At 32.3% G+C, this 19,419-nt stretch overlaps 3 protein-coding genes across 3 annotated transcripts; 1 reads left to right on the top strand and 2 right to left on the bottom strand.

Moving 5' to 3' along the window:
- Window positions 1-727: 727 nt before the first annotated feature.
- Window positions 728-10,249, bottom strand: LOTGIDRAFT_232783 (hypothetical protein). Its single transcript, XM_009057828.1, has 7 exons — window positions 9,702-10,249; window positions 6,315-6,572; window positions 2,549-2,646; window positions 2,348-2,400; window positions 2,060-2,137; window positions 1,700-1,784; window positions 728-1,340 (listed from the first exon to the last, which is right to left on the bottom strand). Exons 1-7 carry the CDS (start codon window positions 9,754-9,756, stop codon window positions 1,107-1,109), a joined length of 861 nt encoding a protein of 286 aa, XP_009056076.1. The 5' UTR covers window positions 9,757-10,249; the 3' UTR covers window positions 728-1,106.
- Window positions 10,250-10,865: 616 nt separating this feature from the next.
- LOTGIDRAFT_232784 (hypothetical protein) lies at window positions 10,866-15,042 on the top strand. Its single transcript, XM_009057829.1, has 7 exons — window positions 10,866-11,009; window positions 12,039-12,128; window positions 12,358-12,667; window positions 12,932-13,005; window positions 13,584-13,669; window positions 14,337-14,425; window positions 14,598-15,042. Exons 1-7 carry the CDS (start codon window positions 10,915-10,917, stop codon window positions 14,805-14,807), a joined length of 954 nt encoding a protein of 317 aa, XP_009056077.1. The 5' UTR covers window positions 10,866-10,914; the 3' UTR covers window positions 14,808-15,042.
- Window positions 15,043-16,781: 1,739 nt separating this feature from the next.
- On the bottom strand, window positions 16,782-16,982 carry LOTGIDRAFT_79703 (hypothetical protein; the record flags this gene model as incomplete). The annotated part of the gene is made up of 1 exon (XM_009057657.1): window positions 16,782-16,982. A coding segment is annotated over one exon (201 nt), but the record flags the coding sequence as incomplete, so codon positions are not given.
- Between the last annotated feature and the right edge of the window lie 2,437 nt (window positions 16,983-19,419).

The raw sequence follows: 19,419 nt of genomic DNA on the forward strand, positions 1-19,419 counted from the left end.
AACTATCGTGCCTACAAAGCAAATCTGACGCGTTTTACTAAGTCAAGGGCAATAACTCTCAAAAAGTCCATCCGATTATTACCAATTTCGAACTTGACTGAGATCCTATCAATATATACATGCATCAAGTTTCATGAAAATCTGATAAAAACTGCAGTCTTTATCGCGCCTACAAGAAATATGAACGGACGGACGGACAGGGGCGTCGGCAATATACGTCCACATTTCAACGTGGGCGTATAAAAATGATCGGAGAGTAATTTTTGTGGTATCATGGTTTCAAGATCAGGTCAAACCTCAACCACTGTTTCAGAAAACTGTTGTTGCACCAAACACCTCCAGTCAAATCGTTAGACAAAGCCGTAGATTTCTGGGTAGATTGAGCTTGATTAATAATATGAATCAATGCAAGATATGAAACATTCAAGAATTAAGAAGATGAGCTCCATCAGAGAGCGTATTGCTGTAAACGAAGGTATCTGATTCAGTTATAATAGAAAAGTGCCATGGGCATCTGTAATCCAGATCCTCATTGTGCAGATTCTGCATCAGTTAGGCAGAGAAAAGCCATTTCATAAATAAAACATTAATAAATATCATAGTCAAATCCATGCTAACATTCTTCCTAATAAATAGTAAATCCATAACAATAATTCTATCGACTGAAATCAGTGGAACTTACATCATGTAATTATAAACAGTGTCCATCATAATAAGAGTAAAGACATGCAAATATCAGATTTATCACTGATATCAAGATATTTAAACATAACAGGTAAATCATTGTCAATCTGATAGAATTGTCTTGAAGTTTATTATTCTCCAGAGAACTCTATAATCTCATTGTTTATTATGTACATGTACTTAATTATAAATAAAAAAACATATAAATATAAATATAATGAAGTCTATTCAAATTTATAGTAATCAAGTCAGTGTGTGGGATTCACTTTGTGTATGGCCAGCTTAGACAAGTAATTAACTGAATGAGCAGTTTTGTCCAATCATAAGTAATGTTGATAAAAAAATTCTCGAGGAAACTGTTAGTTTTTACAATTATATGATTTCCTTTCTCTCAAGTATACTCAAAAATTTAAGATGTTTTGTTACTGTTGATTTTCAGAATTATTGTCAGTTTGAAGAGGAGTGTTTAATTCTGCAGATGGAACACTGTCAATGATGGGTTGAGGATTGTTATTAGTAGCTACATTATCAGAACTTTGGTCGTGAGGCATTTTTTCTTCCCAAAATTCATTTACTTTTTTATCATATCCTCTGTTTTCTTCTCTCCATTCTCTCTGCCACTGACGTAATTCTTGGATTTTTGGATCACATCTAACCTGAAATCAAATTTGATATCTTACATATATAAGCATCCAATATATTACCTATATGTTATAGTGTTCATATGTCAGTCAGAATTGTCTGTCAGATCCACTAACATTCTTATCATGATTTTACACTATCTCAGGGGTTTTCAACCTGGGGATAATTTTGAAAAACATTACAGGGTTAAGAGAAAATTACCAAATACTAAAGATTTTTAAGGGGATCGGGTAATGCAATGATCAAGGAACCCGAAAGGGGTAATAGAAAGAAAAAGATTGAAAACCCCTGCAGTATTTGCTTATTCTACATCAGGAAGCATTTACTGTAGGACATGTCTTTCACATTAACAATTCATAATGATTAACAATACCTTATATCCTCTCCAATGTGATTGAATAATCAATCCTGCTTCTTCTTCTGTCCACAATAATGATAATGGTAATGGTGGTCTAGGACTGAAAAAGAGATTGAATCAAGAATAAACATAAACTACCTAATATAATAATTGATTTCATCACAAATTAAAGAAAAAACATTTTTTCATTCAAATATGAACAACTTGTCACAAGACATATTCTAAAATGCCCACAATAAAACGTTTTCATCCAGTTCAGAAATTGCTGAACAAACTTATTATTTTTAAAATCTTTAATTATCATTCTTAGTGTCACTGAATCACATGGACAGTTTTGATAATGATAATATATAACGACAATATAATAGTACTTACTGATCTTTTAACCATAGATTAACAAACGGTATATCTAATAACTGTACATTTTCTCTATCGGGTTTACTTCTATTGTTTCTACAATAAATTTTAAAATTTGATAAACATGCCATGTCCATTATTATGAAAGATTTCAACACTTGTTTATAAATATAAGCTTAATCATTACCTTAATCATTTATATATATAAAAAAAATAATAACTGACGAACTGACTTACTTCTGCCTAAATTGTATGTAATGTAGCATGTAACCAACAAGGATAAGCTTATTCAAAAAGAACATTTACCTGTATAAACATTCCGTGATAAAATCTAATGCATTAAACTTTGTTCTTTTTCTCTGTAAAAAAAAAAATATTTGGTGGCTGAATATAATTGTTGACAAACTATGAACAATAAAAATATTTGTACATCCTGGTAAATCTGTTACATTCTACATTCCATTAATAAACACCAATATATATTTGAGGTCTATGTTTAGAACTTACCTCAAAACATTTTTCTATCTTAGCTTGTTTTAACATATCAGCTAATGCTGGTAATAAAACAGGGAAAATATAACATTCTAAATATTCTTTCGGTGGACCTAAAAAATTGAATGAAATAAACTAAGGTCTAAATTCTCATTGCAAGAAACCTATTTAAAGAAAGGAAAAATGTAATTTGTATAAGGAAGATAGCTTGCCAGGTAAGATTACATTCGCCCACTGGCAGCTGTCAGAAATGATATAACAGTCTTTATTGACTAAAGTAATAATTATCTCATATTAAATAAATTTCATAAGTTTGAATGATATATATATCACTGCCAGTTTTCAATGCTGAGTAATTCCACAAAATGTTTTAAAATCAATATCAATAACCCAAATAAATCAAACAGCTCTAATATCAGGGGCAAAAAATTGTTGAGTGAAACTGTTGAAAATTCAATAAACCTCCATTCATTTCATTTCACTCATCAATATAAATCATCATACCACACTTCATAAAAATCACATGAAATCTGTAGTCTCTATTGTGCTCATGAACAAATTTTGAAGCATTTTATCTCAGTCAAGGGTTACAACTCATAAACTGTTCATCGAAAAATAATCAAGTTCAAACTTGTCAAAGATCTCATCAATATAAATGATCACACCAAATTTCATTAAAACAGTTGAAAACTCTTGTCTCCATACTGTTCACAAACAAAATTATACCCTTTTTTCTTAAGTCAAGGGCAATAACTACCACAGCCATATACGCCCACCATGGCATGCAGATGGTAAAAACGAAACATCCATTTTAAGTTTCATCAAAATCGGTTGAAAACTAAGAAAGTAATAGCATATTATTCAAGATTTTGGGGCAAGGGTAATAACTCTGCTTCTAACGGTCGAAAATAGCTCAAATTCGAACCTGACCTTTGTTTTATGAATATGTATACACATATCTTTCCAAGGCATTTAGTAATTGATCAATGTAAGTAAAAAAAACTTTATAGACATAAAATTACTACAATTATTGACTGCGACGTTTCAATTTCAATGAATGTTCTCTCACCGTTACCAAGCAAAACATTAGGCATATATATATATAGAGAGCTAGTAACAACAACTAATAGCCATATATATATGTTCTTTTTGATCTGTTCTCTTTAATCTGTGGATTATGGTTTCTTACTGATATTCTATATCATATTATTTATTCCCTAAATGATATTATCATATTCACTTGGTATGAAATAACCTTGTGGCTTGTGGTGCTGTCGTTGATGGTGACTTTCCATATGCATTAAGAATATTCTGTACCGTTCTTCCTTTCTTAAAACTAATATCTACTTGAAGTTCTTCCGTTAACAGTCTTTTAATCTGGTAGGAATTTGATCAAATAAACGGTATGCTAATTCTGATCCCGCAGTTGGATGGTGGTATACACATACCCAATTTCATATGATTCCAACAAAAAATCTGGTTTTTAGTGCGTTTACAAGCAAATGTTGACGGACCCACGGAGCAACAGACCAACGGAGTGTTTACGAGCAATTGATGTTGAAAGAAGCACTTACTGTAAAGAGGTTAAAGGGCGATAACTCCTCAAAACTGACGTTAGAGGCCTAAATCTTGAAAAAGCCTTAAATTTAATCAGAAGTAAACTAAACTTTCTCAAACCTTTCGATAACATCCATTTTAAGTTTCATCAAAATCGGTTGAAAACTAACAGAGTAATACCTGGCATATTCAAGAGTTAGGGGCAAAGGCAATAACTCTGTAAAGGACATGAAATAAGACTCCGATTTTGACAACTACCTAATCTCAACTCAGAATATTGTTATTACTCTTTAGGTCTATTATAATGTTTTCATTCAGATCTTACCATTTCGAACTTGATCTTCGTTTTATGAACATGTATACATATACCAAATTTCATTTTGATTCCATCAAAAAATCTAGTATCTAGAGCATTTACAAGCAAATATTGACGGAAGGACGGAGGGACAGACGGCCAGACCGGGGTGCTGACAGTATACGTCCGCATAGAAAGATGTTCATCGAAAAATCAATAAATGCGAATTTGTCCAAGATCTCATTAATATAAATGATCAAACCAAATTTCATTAAAATCATTTGAAAACTGTAGTCTCTATTGTGTAAGCTTACACAAACAAATTTTGATTCCTTTTTCCTAAATCAAGGGCAACAACTCAAAAATTCAAACTTGACTAGGATCACACCAAATTTCATTAAGATAGCTTGCATTGCAAGGTAACATACGCCCACTGGCAGCTGTCAGAAATAATAAAACAGTCTTTAGTGATTAAAGTACGAATTTTCTCATATTGAAGAAATTATTTATGCTGAATAATTCCACAAAATTAAAATCAAACTTGTCCGAGATCTTATCAATTTCAATGATCACACCAAGTTTCATCAGAATCGGTTGAAAACTGTAGCTTCTATTGTGCTCACAAACAAATTTTGACGCGTTTTTTGTAAGTTAATGGCATTAACTCAAAAACATTTCATCGAAAATGCGTCAAGATAGAACTTGTCCGAGATCTTATCAATTCCAATGATCACACCAAGTTTCATCAGAATCGGTTGAAAACTGTAGCGTCAATCCTGCTCACAAACTATTATTAACAAATTTCGACACGTTAACAAAGTCAAGGGCAATAACTCAAAAAACCGTTCATTGAAAATCCGTCAAGTTAGATCTTATCAATTCCAATGATCACACCAAGTTTCATCAGAATCGGTTGAAAACTGTAGATTCAATCCTGCTCACGAACTATTTTTAACAAATTTCAACACATTTTAACAAAGTCAAGGGTAATAACTCAAAAACCGTTCATCGAAAATGCGTCAGAATAGAACTTGTCCGAGATCTTATCAATTCCAATGATCACACCCAGTTTCATCAGAATCGGTTGAAAACTGTAGCTTCAATCCTTCTCACGAACTATTTTTAACAAATTTTGACGCGTTTTAACAAAGTCAAGGGCAATAACTCAAAAACCGTTCATCGAAAATGCGTCAAGTTAGAATTTGTCCAAGATCTTATCAATTCCAATGATCACACCAAGTTTCATCAGAATCGGTTGAAAACTGTATCGTCAATCCTGCTCACGAACTATTTTTAACAAATTTTGACGCGTTTTAACAAAGTCAATGGGAATAACTCAAAAACTGTTCATCGAAAATGCGTCAAGTTAGAACTTGTCCGGGATCTTATGAATTCCAATGATCACACCAAGTTTCATCAGAACTTGTCTAAGATCTCATCAATATAAAAGATCACACCAAATTTCATTAAAATCAGTCCAAAACTGTAGTTCACTATTGTGAAACAAATTCAGTCAAGGGCAATGGCTGACGGACAGACGGACAGGGGCTATGGCAATTTACGTCCACATTTCCATGTGGGCAAAGAATAAAATCTAAATGCTCTATAGAATCCTATCTTCAATATGGTTCTTTGTGCAAACTTCCTAACACCTCTTGACAACTGGGATAACTAAATAATTTAGAATTGATTTTCTGTCCACAGATTTTCCAACTCTTTTTAATATTAAGGCATCCACAGTGAAATAATATTAATAGAAGGCACAACACAATACAACAAAACAAACACCCACTAAAAAACATAACTAATAACGATATTTATACACTTAAACAACTCGAAGATGTAACTAACATTTGTCACATAAGCTTATAGACATTAAAATGTGATCTAAAGGATAAAATAAAACAAGAAAGACAATACTTTACTAACATGTATTAGGGGAGGGTAATGGTGGAGGGATGGGTGACGATTTACACGGAGGTTTATCAGTAAAAGCAAACCCTGCACATGAAGGATGACTAATAGTAACATCTACGTCAACAATATCATCTATATCAGTTACAACACGTTCATGCATTTTCCCATAAAAGACTGGATTGTGTTTACTTGGATCATAGTCTTGATAGTCTGTGTGAACAGATTGTGTTTCATCATCATTAGTTATAGGTGCTCTTTGATATTCATATTCTGAAGAAAAAAAGAATAAGTGAAGAATATACAAATTAATAATTTACTTAAAAAGAAAAGAAATGAAATGAAAGAAGCTTTACGTCCTATTTCTGCACTTGATTGACATGACAATGCCATGAAATGGTTAATGAGGGACTGTTTGCCAGGACAGATTTCTACCCTTAACATGCATAGCATGTAACACACATGATTGTCTCATCCAAATAACTGGCTGCTTTTTCCATGTCAACTGTCAATCTCTATGATTTTATCATTGTCAGGGAGAAATCAGGTATTTTCTTTACCAATTCCAGGATTGATTGCTTGATTTTGAACTTGCCAACAGTCCTCGCAAAAGAAAACTATAATGAAAAAAAGCACTGCAAGAGAATTGGTGGATTGAGTTATGTCATCATTATTTGTTAAATTGTCAGGAGAAAAGTAGGTCATTTTAACGTGAATTTTCTGGGAGGGAAGTATGTCTATTTTGAAAGTAAAAATTCTGAACGTTATATTTCTATGGACATTCTACAGATAAAGGGTATACAAATGAAAATTTTATTTTCAAGGCTCAATGTTATCAGAGAGTAACTAGAAATTTCACTAAAGAAAAGATGACTTATTTTAACTTTTCTATCATGGATGATTCTGGACACTCACAAAGTTGAAAGCTTAAATTTTGACTGTGAGCTTTGAATACTGTTACTGATTAGCTTTTAAAAGTTCTGTTCCCTTATTTTCATTTATTCATATTTCCCATTATTGGACAGCTAATACTTATATAAATTGAAAGCAGAGGTGTTCTAATGTTTGGGAAAAATACTAGTTTGTCATAGGTCTAAGTCAATAATTAACTCTTAATTAGCTAATTACGAGATAATTCCAATGATCGAGCGGTCATTTAATAAAGATTATCAGGTCTCGCAATTTTCATAAGGGTAACTCTATGTGTGCCTGTTCACAGCCAAACATTACCAAAACAGCCAAATACAAACTGAAATTTTTAAAATTTAAATGGTTATGTCTCCAAAATAGGGAAAAAGACAATGTTTTTTTTTATTTTCTAAAAACACAGTGTATTAAATTACGGTACATTATTTCTAACTTACAAAAATGTCTTTTAAACATGGTTTGGCTAATAATTCTTTTATACGAAATTTTGGCTAGATTATCACAATCAATATATTTAAGTCAGGGAGTAAACAGGGAATCTATTTTTAGCTTTTTCAATCAGATTTCAGTAACTTTGATCCCCAAGCTTTTCTACATCCTCACACAATCTCAAGAGTAATTGATTTATTCATTACAAACATCAATTAATCAAACAATAAGCATGATTTGACCAAGAAAAATAAGTAAAGGCAACTTTAACTAAATTATTACAGTTTCTGAGGCTAAGGGCTCTGTCCCTTGAACAAAAGGCACACTACTAGGCCTAGCACTACTAGGCCTATATTTCATACTTGAAAGACTAACAATAATTATTCTGAGTGATATTTAGCCTACATCTAAAAAAAATCGAATTTCCAAGTGCCAGTAATACTTTTTCATCCGCATTTGCTTGTTTTGATAAACATGGGTTTTCTGTACAATATCAGCTAGTAGAATGAATCCAGTACTTTCAAGCAAGGTAAAATGTATTTATGTATACTTTGACATAAACAAAATGGCGGATTTCAGTTATAACCAAACGTCACAATTTTTTATCTATAATCCCTAGCTGTAATCGGAATTCCAAGTGTCGTCTGCAAGAATGTAGTCCAACGATTGAAATCACATGATCAACTAGCGGATTCCGTGTTAGCAGAAAAATTCTATGGAACACAATGTGGGCCATATTCATATGTTGTTTCAATGACTTTTAGCAATAAATCACCCAATGTATCTTATTTTGTCAGTCACTATTTTTTTTTCAAATCATGGATCTTTGAAGGAATTGTCACTAGTTATAATGAATTGATATCAAAGATATACTAAGAGAAGTATACCACTGGGTATCCATACAACGCGTTTTTCTCGACTTATTTATAGTTCAAACATAGTACACGAAAATAGGTGACGCATTTTGCCGCCCAGTTGTCGAGTTGGTTACTCATGAAATATGGGTCAAAGTGAGGGATTCATAAAGGAAATCGAAACAAACCAATTTCAATTATTTTGTAGTAAAGTCAAGTAACCTAATTTCGTGGAAACCTATTATTCATGGATTTCCGGAACTGTTTAATAATTTACATGAGTGACCTTGCGCGACCTCCGCATTAGTTTGTTTTGATAAACATGGGTTTTCTGTACAATATCTGCTAGTAGAATGAATCCAGTAGTTTCAAGCAGGGTAAAATTTATTAATGTATACTTTGACAAATACAAAATGGCGGATTTCAGTTATTACCAAACGTCACCATTTTTTATCCGCCAAATTTCCTTATAATCCCAAGCGGTAATTGGATCCCAAGTGTCGTCTGCTAGAATGTAGTCCAACGAATGAATTGACGTGATCAACTAGCGGATTCCGTGTCAGCAGAAAATTTCTATGGAGCACAAAGTGGACCATATTNNCTATGTGTTTAGTGACCAATCCACTATTTTTTTTTTAAATCGTGGTTCTTTGAGGAATAGTTATAATGAATTGATATTAAAGATAAATACTAAGAGAAGTTAATTATACCACCCGGTATCCATACAACGTGTTTTTCTAGACTTATTTATAGATCAAACATTGTACACAAAAATAGGTGACACATTCTGCCGCCGTTGTCGAGTTGGTTGCTCATGAAATATGGGTCAAAGTGAAGGATTCATAAAGAAAATCAAAATAAACCAATTTTAATTATTTTGTAGAATATCTGAGGAAACATATAAGACATAAAAAAAAAAATTCGTTTTTTTAACTTTGACGAAATTCGGTGTTAAATCTTAATATCCACAAAAATAGGTTACACCACTGTATTTTTATGTTGATAATTTTAAACTCATGCAAAAGTTATCAGCAAAAAATCAAAACAACAATTTTACAATTGCAATAACAAATCGTATAATAATACATTATAACTTTGTCAAGAGCAAAAATGGTGGCATTGCCCATACAAAGTTCAGAACGTGGCTGAACGAATTCTCCTTAAAAAATGAACGAAAGCAGATATTTGTTACCTTTGCAAATCAATTCCCAAAGGTTGGGTTCAGGAACTCTTGTGATTACCGACATTTTTGTTTATGCTCAACAGCCACCGGAAATGTTATTATGTGCAAAAGAAAAGAGTGCTGTCTTCTCTCTACAGAAACGTCACAAAACAGTAACATGCATTCCTACTGATATATTTTTATTAATTTCATATATTAGAAAACTGTTTAGTGGGTTAACATGCGGGGCATAGATCATAAAATTATCCCTGTGCTTTAAAAAATAAATCCCTTGGTTACTGTATACATACGCACAATTACGAGGGAGGTAACTCCAAAGAAACAAATTCGACTACAGACTACACATAAGTACACATCATGTCTTCATACACCAATGTCATTTATTTGTAGCTCATACAAATCCCAAATTTATACCCTCAATACACTTTACAAAGGCTAGCCTTTAAAATTAAGTTCTAGCTTTACAAATGCTTTCAATGACGGATTATCAATCTGTTCTAAAGCTTCAAGAGCAGATTTTCCACCATCTTTATAATAATCTTTTAATTCCTCAGCATAAGCTATCCAGACACAGTTTGCGCAACCACTCATGCAACAGTCAATTGGTGGTTCGGGAGGTGGACCCTTCCCAGGAATTACATTTCTGGTATAACTCAAAGATTTTGTTTTAGTATTTTCTGAAATTAAATAATGCGATGTTTCTTCATCACCATTTTCAGATTTTAACAATTTTGATGTATGATAAAATTTCACAGAACTAAGATTATATCGTAGACGAAGCAAAAAAGTTAACAATTTTAAATTAGTCTTCATTTCCACTTTTCGAAAAACTCTCTGTTTATCCTAGCCTCTCTCGATCGACACAGAATCAAGACTAAGAGCAAGACAGTCTAGTGACAGTCAGCACCAAAGCAGATCCCAGAGACAGGCAGTTAACCAGGCTATTTCATGTCTTTAATAAAATCTATTTCCTCTTTATTCCGTCAAAGGCAACAAGTTTGATCTTTCATATACACGAACATATTCTTCAAGAAAATTCGTCAGCTCTGTATGCACCAATACTAAACCTTCTCTTCCCAATTTTTACAAAGCGAAAGTAGAATTTGACAAGAATTCCCCGGAAATGACGTATAAAACAGCGCCACCTATAACAACAAATTAAGGAAATCCCTACACATGTGTAAATCTTAAATTGTTTGAAGATTCTTGTAATTAGTCAACAATGTCTAAGATCTCAAACACACAACGTAGAAAAAAAAATAAAAAATTTGAACATTTCAGGAAGAAACTCAGAGAAACACAACTAAATGCTAAAAAGTAATGGTAATAGTCTATTGACATTGTCCTGGTTATCTCAACTGGATAAGTCACAAGTTGTCGATGATGATAATAGTGTCATCAGCATCAGCCTTCATCAGCAAAATTGCAATAATGACCCAAGTAAAAACATCTGCCCCTACCCCAGCTTCTGATAGATATTTATTATCGACTGGAGTAGAGGCAGTAAAACTAGACTCTGTTTAAAGCTATGGGGTTATTCCATATCTTTGAAAATAAATTTTTTCTGACATTATATTAATTAAATTACCTTTATATTTATGATGACTGTAAAAGTGTATATTATCGTTGGATATCAGTGTAACTTTTGCCAGTATCATGTGACTTTGTGAAAATTTGGCCCCTCAACAGTTTTAAATGGCTGACTGTAGATTGTTAAGATAAATGAAGATGTGACATGAATGGTGTATGGGGAGTATGATGGCATGACATGACGACAAAAATATCCATCTTTCCGAATATATTTGGGTTTGGTGGGCCAGATTTGAATAAATAGGTTTAAAACCCCTGCACTTTCGAAGGTGCCAAAAATTTCCCATAAAACATGGATGCGTTTTTCAACACTTGAATAGAGACCGATATTACGGTCTTTAATGACTCATGTTTTTTGAGATAATGATAATGAATTGTTTTTGAAATATTAAGCAAAATTTTAATTCTAAATGGAAGTCTTTAAAATAAAACCTCACAGCTCCATTGCAATTAATGCTCTATGAAAAAATATGGTGGTGTTTCCAATGGGCAAAGATGTCCAGGGCAATTTTGAGTCAAAATTATGAGAGGGCAAACTGTATTTACTTCTAAAAGCTAAGCCCATCTTTGTTCACATCAGTTCTGATACTTCAGTTTAAGGATATGTAGAACACCACTTACTAGTAATCAAAAAATAAGTAGGACACCCAGTAATACACGAGGCAATTTGAAATAAAGCTAGTATATTACATGGAGGTTTTTGTCTTCTATAATCCTCAACCAACCATTTGATTTAATTGTAGTTGTTGTTTTCAGAGCTCCAAGAATTGGTAAACCTCAAAAAAGTAAGAAACATAAAAAGTTAAAGGCAGTAGATCCTTTTTATCATGGAGAGAGAAAAGATAAGTAAGTGCAGTATATTGTATTCCTAATTTGAATTTGGATTCCGTTTCAATTGCTTTTGCATAATTATACAAAAATTTCTGTTGAAAAATTACTTTTTTAAATAGATCTTAACATTAACATTTGATGTGTTTAAAAGTGGAGAATACCAAGTTAATCAATATATACTCTTACTGAAAAGTTATATGCATTTTATCATCTATTTTGTCATGATTTTCACTTTTTTCATTAGATTATTTAAAGGTATTAATCAGAAACCCCAATCATTAGAACAAGAAGTGCCGAAGAAAGCATTAGAAGTTTTAGAACTGATGAAAGAAACAAAGAAAATGAAAAAGAAAAAGAAGAAAGCCAAACATCAAGTCAGTATGAAACCAGAAGAGTTCAGAAAGACTGTGAATAATTCAAACAATGATAATAACTTAGGTATAAGTAATGCATTAAAACAACAACCAGGAGAAACTGATCGAAGGTTTTTACACAGATTAAATGAAGAGTCAAAAAAAGCTATGTTAATGGCTAAATTGGCTGATAAGTGGGATGTAAGTATATTCAAGCCTTGTTCTTTAAATATAACATCAAATAGTTTTGAGATGGTTATCATGTTTACATCATTTTATATATTTTATCATTTTTATTATTTAGTATTCTATTTGGTCTAGACCTGTTTTGTTGCAAATTTATACTATAAAACTTTTTCAAGAACAGAAAGAGAAACAACAATAGCTTCTGATTACTATTAATATCAGTAATACCTGCCTTTAGATAGTGTTTTTCTTTTGAATTCATTTGTCAATAAATATTAGGCAGATGTGGTTGAAACAGAAGATGGAGAATTTAAGATTAAAAAAGAAAAGAAACCTAGCGAGAAAAAGAAAAGGTAATTTCTAATACTTCAAGGGTTTCACTCATCTGAATATTCATGAACTAATTGTTATGCATCTCATATTCTGGGTCAGGGAATTCCTGTATGTCTACTCAAAAGTGTTTTTGATTGGTTAGTTTTAGCTTAGATAACGTCGTGCAAAATTCAACAGTATGACATTGACAATCTTTCAAACTGAAAAGTCTTACGGACAGTTAGTAAAACTTTTTAATGATTGAAAGAGGTTATGACTGCCTTATTTCTTGTTTTCTTAACCACTTTGTTAAAAGAATAACAAAAATTAATTAGTTTTACAAACAAAAATGATCAGTAAATCCTTTCATTATCGATGAAAAAAAGAAAGGCATATATTATAAAAGGGTAGTCAAGATAAGTTTGACAGTTTCTCTTTTGGGATACAGTTTAGAATATAGGGTGTCATTTGGGATCAACACCAACTCCTCATATTTTTTATGGTGTAATTGCTTGAAAACTGTGATCTTGATTTTGTTACCTCAATGATAAAATGTTATATATAGTCTATCTTGATCAAGGGTATGAAACTTAGACATCAAACTTACTTATCTTATTAGGAGAGCAGCAGAAAAAAGGGAAGAAAAAAGGCAGAAAAGAGATGAGAAGTTCATTGATGATTATCAAGAATTCAAAACTTTTGAAGGTAATAAGGAATCAGATGAACCAGTATCGGACGCTCAGACTTCTCCTGTCTATGATAAAGATATAGGGAGTTACAGTTGAATTTAGTGTAACAAGGCTTCAAACTTCATCAAGGGAGATCTCAATTCAGTATATTCAGTCTACAAGACTTAAACGACTTGTTTACAACAGAACCACAATGGCAATCCCCACAAGTGTTGTCAGTTTATCTTTGACATTTTAGCTGCAGCTTAATTTATTGATTTCTCCAGCAGTTAATTCCGCAGAGATTGTCATAACCACGGAATTGATTTTGAATAATATTTCCATCACCAAAACGGATTAGATTAACAGCTAATCAGATTCGTAAGCCACTGTTGACTTGATAAATCACTAAGATTTTAAGCAACTGTTCCAGGCAATCTTTTATTGCAGCTGTGTGAGACAAAGAGAGACCAGATGATAGAGGCTATTGGACTAGCAATTCGGTTAATGTCAGCTTTAACAAAAATAAAATAGGATGCAAATTTTGTTGTTCATCCAACAAGTGCTTTCCATATCAGTCTTGAAAATAAAAGCATTCAGAGGGAGAAGGTTTAATCACAGCCTAACTTTAAGACATACCCCATTTCTCCATTCTCCATTTGTCCCGTATATATCCTATAAACCTAAACTTCTTTTCTTGGTAGATCATGTTGAATTTGGTGAAGTAGTTCATGCACCACCTTCTCTGTCATCATTACCAAGAAAAGCTAATAAAGATAATGGAGCTAGAAAGGTACATTTTTATTTTTTAACTATAAAGATATTTGGATTCATGAAATATGTAGAACATTATTGAAAATCAAAAGCTTATAACTGAGCATATATTAGTGTCAAAACTGACTCAATATTTGTACCAAATTAAAGTGATTTCACTTTACTTATTATACATGTAATTTTTCTTACAGCCTGGCAGTAAGTCTTTGATATTGAAAGACATTCTGATATCTAATAAACTAAGTAACAATAATAGTGAAAGGACAACAGGAAAACGTAAAGTTGGACAATCATTAAAGAGAAAATTGATATCTCCAGCCCAGCAAGTTATTCTAGATAAGGAGAGAGATAGAGTCATTGATGTGTATAGACAGATGAAAGAAGCAAAACTGAAAAAATAAAATCAACATGTAATTATAAGCCATTATTAATGTAGAAAACCCCTTAAAGATAGAGCTTTAAGACAATTTTGAAGAAACAATTAAACTGGCAGTGGGAAATAATTTCTTCCAAATTAATATGCTGATCAGCTGTATCAAGAACAGAAACTTTCACCAGAAGAGAACATAAGATACATAATACCTAGTTCAAAGATGTATACTTTATATGTGTAAATAAATCATATATTTGAAGAAGAAAACATTAATTATCTTTCAGTCCAGTGTAATTTTTGTTCAAATACCCATTTAAAATCATGGCTTTAAATATTATTAATTAGTTATGTTCTCATGGAATGGAAGAAGGCCATTCAGGATGTGAAATAATTCTATTATGTTTTTATATGGATACATAGAGAGCTTTGATGCAGGAGTTTGGATTTCTTCAGATTTGACACAAAATAGAAAGTTACGGGCATTATTTCACATCTGTGACAAACATTTCTTGTCTTCAATTGTTTCTGTCTGGGAATACCTTCTATACATTTTTGATGCAAATATATTGAATAGATTGCCTAAGCACTGGAGAATCCTCGGAAACTATTGTTTTATGCATTACTTCATCTTATAAAGAAACTTAGCATACTTTATGACCAGTCTGAGCAATCTCAACCTCTGCCAATAATTTTCATAGAAAAGAAAATGGAAGATTAAAAATCTTATTTATACAAATTTCTAAAATGTGATATTAAACAAGTGAAAATATTACAGTGACATGAACATATAATAGATAAGCACTAAAGTATTATAGTTTGGTTTATTCTGCCTTCTTTTTGGAAACTGTCTTCTTTGGGGTAGCTTTCTTTTTAGTTGCTGTTTTAGTTTTTTCTTTTATTTTAGGTGAAGTTTTGGAAACCTTTTTCTTTTTATTTTCCTGAAAAATTTGAAATAGAAAAATATATGTAGGCCTACATCTAAAACTGTAGGCCGAAACTCTATTACCGTCTCTGATGGATATTTTGACAGTTGTCAGCTGGAGTAGAGTCAGAAGAAAAAGACTTCACCTAAAAAAAACTTTGATGGAACTTGAGACATGACATAAATGTAGGTAGTGTAGGTAGAAAGTGATAGTATGACTGAACTACAAAAATATTAAATATTATTAGGTATCTATATAGGTTTAAAACCCATTTTACAGGGCCTATTTGTTCTGTCTCTGCATCAGCTGACATCTGTCCAAATAGCTATCAGAGGCTTGAATAGAGACAGATGTTTCGGTGTACTACAACTGAAACTCAAGTCAGTTGATTGCTTGTTAAGTACTGAATAATGTTGACTATAACCATGTTAATTTGTTGAAATTAAATCCAGAAATAAAGGTGACAATCTAGATATAAAACTCAGTAAATGAATAGTTTTCAAACAATCATACACTAAAAACCATATTAAGCACCCAGGCAGTGTTCTTTAAAATTGTAAAACAGTGAGAGAAAATTTGAATTATTCTGAGATAAATTTGAATAATAAGACTAAAGTTGGTTAAGAAGCTGCGTTTGACCCTTGTTTGATTCAAATTTGTAGGTCTAGTGGTATTTTACCCATTCTTTACCCTCAAGCTTTTTATGTCATAGATTCCTTCATTCAAAAATGTAAAAATCTTGCCTTCTCCATTACTTCTATAAGGTTCTTTTTTGGAGCAGTTTTCTTAGGTGTGTTCGACTTGGTAGACTTTTTCTTAGTAGACAGTGGTGTTTTGGATTTGGTTTTCGCTGGGGTTTGCTTTATGGATTTCAAAGCTGATTTTTCATTTTTCTTGTAGGCTGTTTTTGACATGGATTTGGCTTTAACTTTTGAATTGGGTTTTGACTTGGGTTTCGACTTGGGTTTTGGTTTGGACTCCACTGCTTTAGCTTTTGCCTTTTCTTTCTTAGCCAATTTTTCTTGTTTTTCAACTGATACCTGGTCATATCTGAACCTTCCTGTTAATTTTGCCTCGAGATCTGCAGATGATTTTTTTGGTCTCATGATGGTTCCATTTTCTAACCCCTTCGCTAGAGCTTTTTTCAGTCGGTTTTTGGTGTTATTAGGATCTACGGTGGGGTATTTGTCAAGAATAAAAGAACGAATAGCAATGACAGAGACACCCGTCTTATTATCAAGTGTTTTCAATGCATCAATTACCATCAAATAAAATGTAGGAGGTTTAACAATCTTCATTTTTGTAACCTTTGCTTTAGCCAATTGAGGTTTAGAAACTGGCTTTTCTGTATCACCACCACTTCCGTCGTCAATATTACTGCCACTATCACTATTTTCTCGACTTTCAGCCATGGTTTTCTTCTTTTCTATAAGAAAATACCCAACTATTTTGTTCAATCCTTATTGTAAATTTCCTTTCCCCGCTAAGTTAAACTTAACATTTCATTGGTCTCTTCTGTCATGTGGGATGCACGTGCATACGTCATAAGGTCATAGGTTGAAGTTCACAATATTTTATCCTTACTTGGGTCAAATGTTAGTTACGTCTCTTTAGCTATAAGGGAAAAGCATGAACCTGTAGCTTCCTTTATACCCTAACCCACGGTGGGTTCGTTTTGCCGCATTGCCCAACTAGCCGCATCGTGCCCAACTGCACAAAAACGACTTGTAAAACGAAACTAAAGGTTTTTGATAAAATCCGGAATGACCATTTGTTTCACATGAAACGAAATATTTTAATCTGTTGCCCCGCATCGATTTTCTTTTTATTTATAATTTGGACCTGTTAGGGAAATCGAAAGTAGAGTTTCATGGTAAAATCTGGAATAAAATAAATACCAAGTACAAACGATCAGAACCGTGTAGGGACCAAAACTACTCATCCTACAGATAAAGTTCAAAAAGTTTATTCCATGACAAAGTTTTCGATTTACAGCTTCAATATCATACATTTTACAACATCTACAGCTTACATTATCATTTCTGAAACAATACAAAAAGTACATCTTTAATTCTCTGATAAAACTCCAATTTTGCTTACAAATTAAGAGGGATATCAATGAGGTATAATGTGGAATTTGACGATTGTATCATGATCAATGTGGGTGGCTTGCCCACCTAATGCCTATGCGATAAAATGAAGTCAAAATAACAACACATACGCCCACCTTACGACAATTCAAGGACGACATTGTAGTAAATTCTACGAAAATTATATACTTTACACCATTAAATACACAAATCGTAACAATTATAAGTTAAATTATTTATGAAAAAATTCTAAGGCTCAAAGCTGTGTTTCAATGTATTTCAGCAGAAGGAACGTTACCTTTTTTGTGCGAGAAGATAACTATTTTTTGTCCTATTTCATGAAGTTCAGCTTGTTGTGGGCGCTTTTCCTGATTCTCTGGACCAATAATTAGTAAAGTTATGATCGTCAAAAGTAGCGAATATATGGGGTCATGTCATATTTCTAGCAAATCAGACGTGTAGAAGACTGGGTCTATAAAAAACATCCATACATAGTAAGTATGTAGTAGTATAAAAACTGTGAATTAGGAAGAAAATCTGACCTAGTCGTCAAAATCATCAGGAAGGAAATTAACACCGAGTGTCTGTAATATTCCTTTGTTGTATAAGTGTTATTTAACTTAACTAATCGACACTTTAATGGTAATTGCATACTGCCAGTATGTCTATCATTATGAAAGGTAATCTAAAATAACAAGTATGACAGCCATAAACTATTGTAATAAACCGTCACGCCCTGACATAAGCAAACAATACATTAACATCATACATACTACAGTGTAAACTTGTATAGTGAAATCTATATTGTTTATTCACAGGATCGTTCAATATACTTTCTACAAATTATTCTAAAACTGAATAGATTATAATTTGATTCTTATGATATTTTCTTATGAATGTTGTGAGGTTTGTTTGAACCAATGGTGTTCTACTCTACTAAATTCGCGTGTTTCTTTATTTCGTTAACACTATACATTTTATTGGTTAGATTTGGGAGCGGTTTAAATTTCTAGTATTCAGGCTTTATGTGAGAGTTGTGTAAATAAAGTTTTATTTTAAGTCAATGGATTATGAGTGGAAAGTTCGATTTGTGATTTATGGCACTTATTTGGCGTGGACGTAACCTAATTAAACAATGTTACTGTCCCTGCTAATGACGATAAGAATGAAGTTACGTTATGGAATTATTAAGTGACATTTTTATGTGTATGAAATATATGATGAAGTTTGAGTGTTATTTTCGATATAAATGTGTTCATGTTGAGTTCTATGTTACAAACAGACAATTTGATAAATAAAAACCTTAGGTGTAAGAGCCTGATAATAAATGGTTTAAGGGGGTATGGCTAGACTTTTATACCAACTTGGTGCAGTGTTGTTAATATGTGCACTAAATGTATTGAGACCTGTTGACAATATAACGGTAAGTAGGTCTACGTTATAGGTATAATATTTATCTTTATCATACCTTATAATAGATATATCTTATAAAAGATACAGATTTCTATAATATACTAACTGGCCATAATGACAGTGGAAGTGACACTCTCATATATAGTAGAAATGTTAATTTGTCGATGGAATATTTCATGTAACTTAATAGACTCTCAACGGTAGGCCACAGTAA

This window comes from Lottia gigantea (assembly GCF_000327385.1).
Source record: "Lottia gigantea unplaced genomic scaffold LOTGIsca_31, whole genome shotgun sequence".
NCBI lineage: Eukaryota > Metazoa > Mollusca > Gastropoda > Lottiidae > Lottia > Lottia gigantea.

What these genes read in the sequence shown, in the direction of transcription:
- LOTGIDRAFT_232784 (XM_009057829.1), top strand. Translation starts at nt 10,915, where the DNA reads ATGTCTAAGATCTCAAACACACAACGTAGAAAAAAAAATAAAAAATTT. An exon ending in AATTGGCTGATAAGTGGGAT is followed by an intron (nt 12,668 to 12,931) that starts GTAAGTATATTC and finishes AATAAATATTAG; the next exon opens with GCAGATGTGGTTGAAACAGA. An exon ending in CCTAGCGAGAAAAAGAAAAG is followed by an intron (nt 13,006 to 13,583) that starts GTAATTTCTAAT and finishes TTATCTTATTAG; the next exon opens with GAGAGCAGCAGAAAAAAGGG.
- LOTGIDRAFT_232783 (XM_009057828.1), bottom strand. Translation starts at nt 9,756, where the DNA reads ATGTCGGTAATCACAAGAGTTCCTGAACCCAACCTTTGGGAATTGATT. An exon ending in ATCACGGAATGTTTATACAG is followed by an intron (nt 2,138 to 2,347) that starts GTAAATGTTCTT and finishes AATTTATTGTAG; the next exon opens with AAACAATAGAAGTAAACCCG. An exon ending in CACATTGGAGAGGATATAAG is followed by an intron (nt 1,341 to 1,699) that starts GTATTGTTAATC and finishes ATTTGATTTCAG; the next exon opens with GTTAGATGTGATCCAAAAAT.